This window comes from Serinus canaria, chromosome 7, assembly GCF_022539315.1.
Source record: "Serinus canaria isolate serCan28SL12 chromosome 7, serCan2020, whole genome shotgun sequence".
NCBI classification, from domain to species: domain Eukaryota; kingdom Metazoa; phylum Chordata; class Aves; order Passeriformes; family Fringillidae; genus Serinus; species Serinus canaria.
In genome coordinates this window covers 3,800,622-3,815,323 of record NC_066321.1, presented here as the reverse complement: position 1 = coordinate 3,815,323, position 14,702 = coordinate 3,800,622, and the positions used below count along the sequence as shown (strand labels likewise).

Genomic DNA, 14,702 nt, shown 5'->3' with positions numbered 1-14,702 from the left:
ATATCTCCAGTTTTTGCTCTTCCTGGGATCTCTCCTGGCACATGGACAAGGGGCCCAATCCTTCCTCTTGATGGCAATGCCAAGGGTGCAGGGAGGAAAGTCAGAGTGCATTTGACATCTTTGGTGGGAATTTTGCCTGGGGAAAACAGACAACAGCTGAATAAATGTGATATGGCCCCGACTTTGTGATTGTTCTGGGACAGTTCCTATGCAGCATCCTAATTTTTGAGTAAGGTGAAATCTGAGAAATGCTTTGCCACCTCAGCCCCATACATCCTTCCATCCTGCTGCATGTTTGTTCATTCCCAAATCACTGTCCAGCCTCAGGTTCTCAATGACATGGAAGTCTGGAGATCATAGGTGAGGATCAGAGGGATGACAATGCAAGCCCATCTTCAGTGGGGGAGCAGGGATTTCAGGAGCTAGCAGCGATGTCCTGTCATGTTTCCACCACTTCACCCCCCCAAAAAAAAAAAAAAAATTATGGTCCACTGCTGCTGTAGGGCAGACTACCACTGTGAAATCACCTCTACAGCCAAAAATAAAAAAGAGGGAGCAAAATATCTACATATAGAATAAGCAAGATTCTTGACTTTAAAGACATGTATAACCACACACCAATTGGTTCAAGAAATACAATTAAATTATAAATTGAATTGGTGTATGCTGGTTTTGCCTTTGAAGACTTTTTTTTGGAAGTGTGAGCAACTATTTGTGTTTGGAAAGGAGTGCAGGTCAAGCATCGCAGCGCAGCCTCTCTGCTGGCTGTAACTGCTGTTGGGGAGGTGCGTTACGGCCTCGAGTTGTGCATTTGCAGAGAAAATATCACCCCGTCCAGATGCTCAAGTCTGCTCTTTCTGCTCAGAAAACCCCGCACAAGGCTCTCACAATGCATGAAAAACCAGGAAAGGAGCTCGGCACGTTTTCCCTTTGCATGGTAGAACTTAGAGGTGAAACAAAATCATTTCAGTCAGGATCAGGCTATCCTTTAGCAAAGTCCTAAGTCTAATTAACCCCCAGAATCGACTGACAAGGTTCATTCCTCTCCGCTGCTGCCTAACTGGTTGTATGTACGCTGGGCATGCAGGACCTAAGTCAGATGCTGCTTTGTTATAATTAGGGCAGCAAATTTTGTTTTCTGTTTGGTACTTGCTGTTACATATTGCATGTAATGTATGGCACTGTTAAGGGAAAAAAATTGGAGTCAAAGTGCCTGGAAAGTTAGGTCTGCTCTGTAGCACTGTGAGATTGTTGACATCTGCCGAGGTTGGAGAGCTCAGTAAGCAGGAAATGGGGTGTCACTCTGAGTGGTAGTTTACCATTATCCTGGCATCCTAATGAAGTGTCTGCAGTGCACAGAGCTTCTGGATGGCATCTTAACGCACGGCTAAGCAAAAGCACTTCTCTCCTTGTCACTGTCATCCATCTGCCTGCACCCTACTGTAGCCAATGGGATGGAACCATGCTACAATGTGCTATAAGCCATTTAGAGTTGCACATTGCATAATCAGTCCCATCAAATATGTAAAAAATGACTATTATTGGTTATTTCCCTCAAACTCTGGCACCTGGAGTTCGATACATTAAAGTTTAACTTTTCTAAGTGCTGTTTCTTCCCATTAATTCCACATATATTTTTGTTAAATGGGAGCGAGTTGCAAACTCATTGTCTTGGGTCTTGCTAGTGGATCACAAAAGTTGTATGAATATTCATTGCAAATTCCTCTTTATATTACACAGGATGAATTTATCAATTGCCCAGATAGAGCGGTTTCAACAATTCTCATTTTCTTTTTCAACAACTAATTCTGAGGCATGAATAAAAAGTAAATCAATTCGGATCACAAATTGCTTATTTTCTTTATAGCTAACATTAGTTAGTTTCAACACTTCTTATAGATTTTTTTTTAGGAAAAAACCAAGGAAATATTTTACAATATGTCTGCAGTAGAGGATTGCCACAGTGTACTGCAAGTGATTAAAATTGGGACTTTAATGTTGCATGCTGTAACATTAAAATATCCTGACATTAAAAGTGGTATGAATATGAATATAGATGATTTATCTATTAATACATTAAAACCTGTGTATCTTAATCAGCATGACTTCCAGAATATGAAGACTTACCAAACGAAAGCAGAGTTTTGGGCAGTTGATGTGTTTGGGAAAAAAAAAAAAAAGAAAAAAAAAAAAGAAAAAAAAATTAAGCCAACATAGTACTGTCTTTTAAGCAAGTTTTCATTCCCTGATAACACCAAAGCCATCAAGGACTGGGGTTAAGCATTGTGTGACAGAGCAAGCTTCTAAAATGGGCAAGAGCGAGATGAATTGGCTAAGTCGGGTGTTTATTTATACAAACAAGAGGGCAGAACATAATTTAGTTGCATCAGGAATTTTTCACAGACATTAAAACTATAGCAAACATAACAGCAGGGATGCTTGCACAGCAGCACAGTGGGGAAGCTCACAGAGCGTCTGCCCACACTCCGGCTGGCTGTAGCCAGCGCCATAAGTCTCACAATTTCATTAGCACTCGAAAATCCACCTAAACCACCCCGTTCCGATTAAAAAATATAAAAAAGGAATGAAATAAACAACCCAAAAAAATAAAAAGACCAATCCAAAAAAAAAAAAAAAAGCCCCAGACAAGACCCGTCTTTCTCTCGGCAGCTGAATCAGTTGAGAATTGTTGGAAAAACTCTTGGCAGGCAGATTTTGCTGTAGCAACAGTGTGTGACGTTTTAACCACAGCAGAAATCTTATCCAAAAAACAGAACAAGGTGAGAAGAGCCTGTAAGAAAATCGGGGAAAACCATGCCTGAAAAGCCAACAACAACAAAAGGTGGCAGATCAATAGTTTGATATTTTATGCAGGATCATAAATCACTGGGTTTTTTTCAGCAGTTCAGCCGTGAGGCTCAAAAGCATAAAAAGAAAACATGGCTTGTGATAAAATTAGGCATTAATGTGAAGCATAAATGCCATTTAACATTAAACATGCACAAGCCACTGAAATGCCTGGAAAAAGGGAAATGGGTGCTATAGTAAAACTATACAAAGTAAATCAGACATGAATAATGCAGCAGGTCTGAGGAGGGTCACGGGTCAGACCCCAGTACCTTACAAAATAATGAATGCACGTCAGGTTAGAGACATCCATCCCTTCCTAGCCAACGTGAGTTATTGGAGATAAACCCTGGACTTCCTGTTCTGAAACAAAGTGGCTTGTTGTAAACATCTATGTCCATTTAAAATTAATGATTAAAAGAAACATTCGGTGGGATTCTCTTAAGTATTCTTTATGGACACGAGTGCTAAAGGTTACTCTCTTCATTCATTTTTAGCCAGCCACTGTTAATGTTAGAGACACGTCATGTATTCTTCTGTGCCCAAATGTTTATCCAAAGCTCATTTACAAAAGGGCTTATATAATAGTAAGAGGGTTTTTTTTTCAATGCATTCTTCATTTAGATATAAACAAGAGAGCATCCCCATGGTTTTGCTCTGTTAAAGGGAGCCAGCCCTATTTTTAAAGAGAGTAACCAAAATTCTAAATATGTTTTCTATGATTCTTTTACACGGCAAAGCCATCTGTGATTCACTTCAGAGTATCCTGATCTGCTGAAATTATCCCCTACGTCTCCCAAAATTTCCCCACAAAATGCAAAGAGGATTAGCCCTCCTCTCATTCTTTATTTGATATATATAATCATAATGACTTTCCCTTCCAAAATTTTCATGGGGAAAAGAGAGTCTAACTTTCCAAAAAGATTTTTTTCCCCTCAGATTTTCACCAATTCTTACCATAAAAAGAATGTAATTAAAACCAATTTTGTTTCTTTTTATCACAATTGCTCTGCTTCCTTTTCTAGACTTAGCTGGAGAATTTAACAGCTGTTAAGAGTGTTTTCCTTCCTTTTCACCCTGCACTGCTGGGCTTCATGATACAGCACAGGGAAGGGGGATAACTTTTGCCCCACCTATTTTTAAAAACCCATGTTTAAGGATTTCAACCTTACACTTGTTCAAGGTAAAGAGAAAAACTTAAAAACAAAAAATTAAGAAATATTTCTACTCAGGGATCTGAAAGGGAAAAATTTCTAGGAATGTGGAACTGAAGGCATTACAAAAATAAAGCAAATACATAGGTATTGCAAATGAAACATAAGATCTTGCATCTGATCTGTTAAATATTCCATCAACAAGGTCAAGAGTAAAGACAAGCCCAGCCACAAAAACTGAAGCGAGAGTAAGCTTTAATAAAAAAAATGAACAGTTTATCCTCTTCAGCTTCTCAAGTGGAAAAACAAATTCTTTTATACTAGAGAAAAATCAAGCGTGTATAGAGCATTTAAAAAAACCCACCGATATCAACCATTTTAATGAAAGAATACCCAATATTTTCATGGAACTATAAAGGGAGCAAGACTAAGTGTTATGGCAAAAAGCCTGGGCTCAGCAGCTTTGTGTGGGAAATGGTGAAATGTGACTGTGATTTATAATGAGAAAAGGTATCTACAACATACAATTTTCTACCTAGCTGCAAATAATAATTCATAGTGATGTCCCTTCCAGATAAAATACCTTTGCAATGTAGGACTCATGTGGTAAAATGATCATGATAAATGTCAGACCAGTGCAGGTAACGGCTTTACAAACCATTAAGATTAGCTGGCTCTTTTTTTTTGATGATAACAGTAACCATGCTGTGACTCTATGTGGTAATAATATCTCAGTACTGATAAATGCCAGAGCCAGGCAGAGGTGTTTATCATCCCCAGTTCAGAAATGCTGACTAAAGTTACCACATGTTGCCTGTTTTTTTCTTCTTTTACAATAGACTAACAATTAACAAAAAGGCCGATGCACAACATAATTTTATGCAAAATTTCTGTGGTTTTTGTGCTTTATTGCCTACCTAAATATCCCCTATGTTCCAATACTGATGACTTTGGTACAATAAGCCCTAAAGGAAAGCTTTCTACCCTTGCCATTCTGTCAATATATAATTTTTAAAATAAATTAATATTGGGGGAGTGCTGTTTTACCACCTTTACAAATGCACCTCACAAAGAGTTGCAGCCTCTGTGAGCAGCAGAAGGTGCAGGGATGTGGTTCTCTATCTGTGTTAATCAACACAGAGCAGAGACACTTCTGTCAAGAGAACACGATAAAGTTTCACTGTACAGCACTTCCCTGCAAATGTTCTGCAACAGACAAAGAGTGAGGCCTTCCTTCCACTGTGCTTGTCCCTGCCTCAGTGTCTCAGTTCCACTCAAGCCCAATGAATTCTCAGGAAAAAAAAAAAAAAAAAAAAACCAAAAAAGATGAACTAGAATTAAAAATTAAACTACTTGAGAAGCTTTTTCTGTGGCATTGCAGGAGAGGCAAGGCAACCCAAGTATAAATAATATAAATATAAAAATAAAGATAAATAACTATAACTATAATTAAAAATATAAATAAATATAAATAATCTAGTGAGATCCTAGCATATCTTGTGATGGCACAGCATGTGCAGAGAAGGGCAGTGGGACTGGGGAAGGGGCTGGGGCTCAAGTCCGATGAGGATCAGATGAGGGAGCTGGAGAAAAGGAGACTCAGGAGGAACTTTAGTGCCCCTCTGGAGCAAGCTGACAGAAGGCTGCAGAAAGGTAGAAGTTGGTCTCTTCTCCCAGGTAACAAGTCCCAGATTGAAAGGAAATGGCCTCAGGTTGTGCCAGGAGAGGTTTAGGTTGGGTATTAGGAAAAATTCCTTCATTAAAAGGATTGCTAAGCATTGGAACAGGCTGCCCAGAGCAGTGGGTGAGTCCCCAGCCCTGGAGGGGTTTAAAAGCCATGTGGATGTGGCACTTGAGAACATGGTTTGGTGGTGGACTTGGCAGTGCTTTTAGACTTGGATGTTGGAGGACTTCTTGATACCAAATGATTCTGTAATTTTTTTTATGCACACCAAGCAGCACAAATAAAAAACCCGGAGAATTTTCTCCCCCTTCCTAAAATACATTAACTTCTGCAAATTTCATATCATTTTCATTTTTAGCTTCTATTTCCACTGGGCAGTTCACCCACAGAACAAAATTGAGCAGTAATGGCTTGTGGCAGAAAACATCCAGGGATGACTGCACTGCAAGAGTGAGGGAGCTTGGGCTGTTCAGAAGTTAAGGCTTTTTGTAGGTCAAACCAAAACAAGAGAGAAATACACAGAAAGTGTGCTCTTCATTTGTGTTTAACTTCATCATTACTATTGTCAATTGCTTGACTTCCTATAAGTCCATAAGAAAGTCTGGTTGTTTTTGGTTTTTTTTTTACTGGAAACTAATACCTATGCACTGCCTACTTTTAGGTCTTTGTCTTCCATGTCTACATGATTGTTAAAATTAAAAACAATTTCAGTATAAACATCTATATCTGTGGGTATGAAGTACTAATCTCAGCAGGAACTAGCAGCACATGCTGAGGAAGGAATATTATCCTAGTAATTTTAATTTTTAAATTAAGCTTGATTGCAGGAAAATTTTAGCTTGAAACTTTTTTTTTGGTGAAACCTTTAAATCAAGTCACTAATCACCACGTATGCTTGTGCAGCACCTACTGCAACTGGGATTTAATCCTGATTGAGATCTCTGAGTGCTAGGGTAATATGAATATTAAAGAGGAACATATACGAAGAATGATAGGTGATAATTAAATCATAGATGATAAGATCAGAAAAGTGTTCTCAGGTTATCTAGGGCATGTAACATGCAAGATGTTTTCCCTACATCAGACCTACTGGTACCTTATCTAATCTGTTCCTAAATGAAAGAACAGTTGTACATGACTTTGCTTTAGTTGCAACATCTTAACAAATTGATGAAAATATCAGCCAAACCTTTCTCACAAAACTATAGGTCATGATAAAACAGGAAGACATACCTTAACAGAAATGGTAGAACTGCTCTTATCACCCCAAAGGAGAGATTAAAGTCCTCAGTGCTGCATTCTTTATTACTGATTCTAAGTTTGAAACACTTTGTCTTTTTTCCTGTAGAAATTCCAGTTGAGAGATGTTATAGGTATGACGAAATAGCTGCAGTGAAATAGTTTTTTGAAATAATTTTTCTCGAGGTTGGACTACTAAAAACAATAGCAAATTTTATGTTTCCAAATATGATGGGTTGCTAAAGACAGATTCATAAGTAGACTGGATTAATTATGATGAATAAAAAAGGACAACAAGGATTACATAGAAAGTGCACCTATCACAGAAGCTGCCTCACTGGACAAATGCAATTTCAGAGGATAATTCCATTTAAGATGTGGCTCTCTTACTTCTTGGAGGTGTTTGATCCAAGGAAGGTGGTCTATCACTCTAATAAAATAAAAGTAAAAAAATATTTTTCTGTGAACCAGGAAATGCTTTCTTAAGATTAACAGAATTTTTAATCTTTGTAAACTCCTTTTGTTCTCTGTTAAGGTGAAAGAAGGTATGAAATATTTTGGTTTTAGCCACGTATTCATGATGACTTTTCTTGTAAGGTACCAGCTACAGCACTGTGCGAAGCAATGTCCAAATGTGGCACTCAAATGGTTTTTTTCTTTTTTTTTTCCTTTAGAAATCCAGGACAATGCCACTCGCATCAAATGCATAAGGAGCCTGGTAAAGAAGCTCCCTAGACCCAACTATGACACGATGAAAATCCTTTTTGGACACCTACAGAAGTAAGTAGAACTGTGGTACTGGCAGATCAGTAATTTTAGAAAAAGGAATTGCTATGTGGTGTCCTAATCCTATTGGAAGTGTCACCCAAAATACCTAAGATAATTACATTCTATGGCAAAATTAAGCATGATTTATGGTATCTGTGTATATCCTATTCCTGCACAAGAAATCAGGATGTCTAAGCAAAATCCCAAATTTTAACTTGAATAGAAAGCAGAACAATTCTCTTTCCTTCAGTGCAGCCAAAACCACTGGGATTACCATGCTGCAGGTGCATTGACCAGGGCAAATGCAATGTGTCCCAGACTGCATTCCTAGTTTGATTGAATTTCTCCAGGAATGGCCTTTTGGATGGCCATGTTTTGAACACTGAGTTCCCCAATTACCTGCACTGTCCATGTGCTGTGTTGAGGTCAGACACAACCTCACTCAAAAAACAGAGCAAGTGCTCTTGTCCCTCACAAGGAGCTTGGGACAACACAGAACACCTAAGAAATGCTGAGGAAATATTTGGAAGTGCATCTTTGCTCTCCTAATGTTGCTGAGGTACCACAGAGGCAGAAAATCAACCCTGCGAGGTCGCCCCTCATCATTCCCCTGGGGTTTCCACACTCACTGAGCTGTGTTTGCAAGAGACATCAACCCAAAAAATCAACCCAGGGAAGCACATTTGCCTCAGTGCTTCATGGCATTAGCAGCAAAGGTGTACATAGCTGACATGGCTCACTCAGACACCCACCAGAGCTGTTTGACCTGCAGGATGACCAGGAGGCCTCAGGGTAGGGATATGGGAAGGGCAGGGTCCTGTGATCCTATTCCTCCTTGCTGTTGGCACCACCCAACTGCTGTTTCCTACAGTCACTTTTCAGCCAAACTACTCCTAAAACTGAAGGGACATCAGGATCTGGGCCCCATCAAGGCACAGAGGAGTATTTCATCCCAGGAACAACGTCCTGACCCCAGTGAGGGAGTGATAAAGGCTCGAAATCAAAGACCACTCTGAGCTTATAATGAATGATGCCTTTATAGCGACCATTTCTTGGCATGTGCATGTAAGAGATGCAGATCCTTTATCTTGTTTTGCAGCTTCCAGCTGAAATGGCAAAAATGAAGTTCATATAGTTGTGGGAACGTCCTCATTTCATTTAAGCATGGAAGGATTTTAAGCAGTCCATAAAATGACTGAGTTTGGCCTTGCAGAAAAACAGTTTTCTGTGTGTTCATTTGATGCACTGTGTGCACACATTCTCTCCTTCAGCAGGTTATCTAGAGAAGGATGATAATTTATTGCTGGCAATGGAAGAATAATAAGGGAAATTATTTCCTGGGAAGAACATGAGTGCAAGGAGTGGGTACACGCTGTCAGCACAGATATGCCATATACAAAATTTACTGCACTCTGTGTGGCATTGATCTTAACCTGAAAAAGTTTTGTTGCCATGTCTTAGGGGAGAGATATCAGGTACACACAATAAGTCTTTGATCTCATAGTTAAATCACTTGATTGAGACTCGGGAGACGTGGGTTCAGTTCTTGGCTTTGACCGGATGTTCTGGGTGACCTTGGGTAAATCATTTAATCTCCCTGTGCCTCGGTTCCTTGTTTACAAAATGGTGATAATACTTCCTTTGTCTGCCTTGGCTTTTTAGAGCATAATCTATTTGGGACAGCAATTGTTTCCTGCTGTGGATGTGTAGAATAACTGGCAAAACTGGACCCACACTGGTGGTTTTTCGGAGAAAAGAAAACAAAAGGAAAAATGAAACTGCTAAAATAGAGGAAATAAAATACCAATAGTTCATAATGCAGAGGTACACCAAGGCAACACAGTGGCACAGAGTGATGGAAGGCAGGAAGACGTGACACTGGAGCCATTTGGGGGTTTAAGCATTAGGGAAGCAATTGTCTGAGTCTCTCTGAAGAAGGTCAATCTTCTTCTCTGCCTCAAACACATCCTCAGCAAAAGATAGTGCTATTCCATAAGCTTTGCTCCATTGATATGGAAGCAACGGTGGAATAGATATCGAAAGCACAAAAATATCCCCCAAAAAATAAAACATATGTGTTCTCTTGAACTTGCTGATGCTAAAGACAGGGGTCAGCCTGAATGATCTCAAGGCTCCCTAAATGAGAATGAAATACTTACATTTTAAGTAATGCTGTGATGCTTATATTCTGCAAATAGAGACAAGGTGTGTTGGTTTGAATCGGTCTAGGAAACATGACTAGTTTGCAGAAGTTACAAAATGTAGAGTTATATTAATTTTGGGGACACTCTTCAGAAGAGGAGTGTCAATGTCCCTCAGCACAGACTTGCACTACTCCCTTTATTACAGGACTTTCTCAGGACAAGTTTTAGGAGTTTCAGAAGTTTCTGCTGAGTTGGAAAAATAACTAAACTGGCTTTATTTGAGGCATACAACTGCAGTTCATATATTTGTTGGTTGAGATGGATGTTCTTGCCTAGAGTTGAACTGGTCTTGAGGGGGTTCTGATGGGGAGAAGATGAGGGATTGCAGCTATGCTGTTTCCATGGCATTCCCTCTCCTTCTCCTACCCTTCTCCTACTCCTTTATTTCCTGTCAGACAGACAGAGCAGGGCTATACAGACCTGGACCATGGGGCTGTCCAAGCCTGTGACTTCTATCAGCACATGAGAGCATCTGTCTCATTGACACTCAGCACGAGAGTCCAGCCTTTGCCTTATCCTAAGCCATTCTGCAGCAATCCAGTCTGCAGGAGCAGGTCCAGATCCAGCACAAATAACAGTGAGAAATGCACTTCAGAAGGGTTCTCCTCAGAAACCCAGACAAAGAGGTGATGAGAGAGTCTGTGAGAAAGGCCTGGCAGCAGGGGTTAACTCCCGTGCCACATATCTCTCTTCAACCAAGCTCTCTGAAGCTGCAAGAAGTCACAGTGCAGGGTATGCAGCCCACAGGAGGCGGATTAAAAGCAAAGTTGAGTCTGTAGTACCTGTTCTTTCATTTGATAAGAAAGAACAGTTTTTTTTTGCATTTGATAGGAAAAACCACAACCTGCTGACGTCCCTGTTCATCTTTCCATGAAATCTCTTCTACGTAAAAGCAAAATAGACAAAATGTGGGGCTGAACAGACTTATTACATAGCTCTGTCAGTCTAATTCCATGAGGAATTGTTCCATTATGACTCATGCTGGAAATAATTGAGCACAACTTCTGTAAGGCTATTCATGCTTCTTCCCAAAGATGAGCAAATCAAACAAACAGATCTCACACAGGAAAGAAACAACAAAAACCTAACCTGAGTAGAGATTTACTGAATACAGGGCTACAGAAAACAGCCTGTTCTACTCAAACATGTTTAGAGGATATTTGCTTGCTCTGTACAGCCCAAATATTTCTGCCCTATACAGAGGAGTTCCACAGATCTCCTCTTTCCTCTTCCTTACTCACATCTGACTTTTACTCCCAAACAAAGTGAGCTAATCACAGGTACCAGCTAAAACTGATGCACCTTTCTGGTCCCATTTTTTGGGTGCACACAGGACATCAAACGATGCAGAAACCTTGCCTTGTCTCTGCTCAAACATGAACTGAGCACAACGAATCCCTATCTGGGAAACCATTGTATGTACCCAATAATTTACTCACAGAATTGTGATAGAAGTTAGGCAGAAGGAGAATCTCACTCTGTGCATTTATGACCTGCTTTCACCACAGCACCTTGAGGTAGCTGTCACACACCCACTGGGAAACCGAGGCACGAGAAGTTCAAATGACTTAAAATCTCAGCATAAACCAGCAACACAATTTAAAAACCTGGATGGGATTTTTTTTTTTTTATTTGCACAGAAGCTTCTCCAGTGACCACAAAAGTTCTCATTTCTCCCTCATGCAAAATGCAGCAGGGAGGAGGAATACCCTGGCTGGGTCCTCAGCTCTGCGCTCCGAGCTGGCGAGGGCGGACGCCGCTCTCCTCCAGGAGCCGTGTGCCTGCGTTACACAGCACTGTGCCTGAGCTCATGAGCTGTGCTTATTAATGTTAAATTAATGAATCTCAGCCTGCTCTGCTTATTAAGTTGAGCTCCGTGCCACCACGAGGCAGCTCTGTGGCTCCCAGACCCGAGCTGTGTCACATCTGACCAGGCTGGAGCGCAGGGCAGCCAAGCTCCGGTCTGGCTGTGCCCATCCGTGTGGACACCCCTGCAAGGGGAGGTGTTAGAGACAAAAACCCCTCTCCTTGCTCCTGATTTCCCCTCACGAAGGCAGGATAATGTGTGTTATTTACAAAACTATAAAAGGGAGGTTGAAATAATTAAAGGGGAAGGCAGGGGCCAGCTCCCATCCCTGTGCCTTACGTGGAAAGCGCGGAACCCAGATGCCCAACTGTGGAAGATATTCTTCCAGCAGCAGCATCTGCCTCCTTGGCAGCCACTTCAGGCAAGTTGTCTGGGGAGCTCTGCAGTTGCCTCTTGGTTTATCACGTGGATCTGTTAATGTGCCCTATCTGGCTGGCTTGTCCAGGCAGGAGCTGATTTGTTTTAATTCACCTTTGAATCCAAGAAACTCCATTTATTTTGCTCCATTTTTCCCATACTCTACGTAGCATGGCAAGTAATTTTCAGATGCCATCCAGGCTTTCTGCCCTTTCAGAGGGAGAATGAAGATTTTCTCCCTGATTGTCTTCCCCCTCTGCCCAAATTCTTCATTCTTACTATTAATTGTTTTCATTGATATCACTGGAAAGATGCTCCTCATCAAGGGTAGAACTATATATCTAAGACAAATCCACCAATATTAATATATGATCTAACAAAAGTCATAGGTATTAATCTTCAGCTGTTTTGACAAAAAAAACCAAATGTCCCCCCTGCTCATATGTCTGTGAACAGGAAAAAAACATCCAACTTTTACAAGCAGTGGGGAAGAATAGGCCCCCCACCTCAAACCTGACAACCTCTGGCAGCAACATTCTGAAAAGTCAAGGTTTTTCCAAATTATATGCAATTAAATAGACTTGTTTCTACTTATTAAAATCTAAGGAGGAAAAAAAAAGAAAATAAAAAATAAATTAAAAGGAAAATAAAGCAGAGCCATGCATAGCCAGCAGCCCACAGTAGCATGCACACCATGACACAATGACAATGTGATGACAAATCCAGCAGCAGTACCCAGAATTCTGAGGGAAAACCAGAAAAAGAAGTTAAAGTACAGCATATAATAATGCTGTATGGGATGTCTGCAAACTAGTTTTTTTCCCTCCAAAGTTGGTGGAGGAAAAATGTAGCAAATATATGTGATTTTCACTTGCTAAACTACATGTCATATCAGCAGTTTTCAGGCAGGCTCATGTTATAAATGTAAGCTCAGGAGAGCCCTTTTCTCAGACAGCAAAAGAACAGATTACACTGAGAACTGTGCAAGTTTTCTAGTAAGAAAAATAAAAACATAAAAATAAAAATAAAAATAAAAACATAAAAATAAAAATAATAAAGTTAAAAGCTACTGAAAACTAAAAACAATCTCCAAAATGGAAGTACTATACAAAGAAAAAAATCTATTTGGGAAACATCAGTGAACCTGTGGAAGACCTACAACCCAAAAAGTGGAATGGGCGCTTAAGTTTTCCCTCAGGAAAAATGCCCAAATTTTGAAAGGTGCAGAAGTCCTTAAAAGAAGGCACAAGTAATATTATTTGTTGAAATTTTTTCCTAAATTAAGACCTTTCGTTATAATCAGGCAACTCATGAGCAGGTTTTGGTTTTTAGCCATAGGACAGCAGCAAGAAGAAAAGTGTAACTGTGGTCCTACAAGCTTTGGGGAGCAGTCACTGGAATTGTGAGGCCTCCTGCACCTCACAGTGCAGGAGTGGGCAGACCAGTTACATAAAAAATTCAGATATACCTGACTGGCATTTTAAGATTTCTATGGAGTGATTTAATCATCTTTTAACTTGAGAAGGGCAAATATATATTGAGATGTGCTTTTGCACACGTGCTTTTCTTCGTTTCAACTATGGAAGAGTTTCACAAAGGAGCTGGAGCAATGCCAACACTCATCCCATTTACCACAGCTTCCTGGGGCTCATTTTGGGGGAAGGAGAAGAATTAAACCCTTTTCCTCTCTGTGAAGCACACATCAGTCTACTAAACTCACCCTCCAGATGTAAGTGGACACAAGAAAATATGCACCAGGCACAAGGGTGCACAGGACAGGAGTATGAGTAGATTTTGGGTTCCAGGCAAAAAAAAAAAAAAAAAAAAAAAAGTAATAAAAAAAGAAAAAAAAAATCCAGTCTCTCAGAAGCATCTTTAAGCATTTTGATTTTGTACTTTTTGGGGTTGGGGTGACCTGCTACCGAGAGTTTTGCAGTCATGCCAAATCCTGCTCCTTGAGGAGTAAGAAAGTTTACAAAGTTAGTTCTTCCCCAAAGAATGCCTTACTGCTTAGTGCTTTTAACAAGAAGCATGATGAGTAATTAAAGCCACATTTTCACCCCTTGCTTCCATCTATTTCCGATTTCCACAACTGTATTTAAAAAAATAAACCCTGATTTTCATAACAGTCAGGCAAATAATTGCACTTGGTACTTTTCAATGCTACCAAGTACTGAACTGGTGCATCAGCAAATAACAGGATGATAAAAATAATTAACACAGTTTTAATTTAAATATTTATGACACAGTTGACTCTGTGGCTGCACGGCACCATTGTGCTGAGTGCAGTACACAAACCCTGATAGACAGAGCCCCTGTCTCCAAGAGCTCCTATTGTTCATCCCACATTACTCAATATCAAACAATCTCAAAAAAGCTTTTCAAACATTAATTAAATCTCCTAACTTCCTTTTCAGGTCAGTAAGTTTTATTATCCTAGTTGTGTAGATAAAGAAAGTGAGGAATGGAGAGGGTGAGGCACTTTCCCACCACGGCACAGCCAACAATTCTCACTTCCACTCTTTGCTTGCTCCCCAATCCCCCAGTGGAGCCCCCCAAGCCTTTGAAGGCTCATCCATGTG

The 14,702-nt window shown here is 40.1% G+C and overlaps 1 protein-coding gene across 1 annotated transcript in view; it reads left to right on the top strand.

Moving 5' to 3' along the window:
* The window catches only part of ARHGAP15 (Rho GTPase activating protein 15), a 320,557-nt gene that overhangs the window by 289,343 nt on the left and 16,512 nt on the right, over positions 1-14,702 (top strand). The window contains exon 13 of the mRNA XM_009087780.4: positions 7,599-7,704. Within this exon, the coding sequence (XP_009086028.1) occupies positions 7,599-7,704 (106 nt within the window). The remainder of the gene's footprint in view (positions 1-7,598; positions 7,705-14,702) is intronic.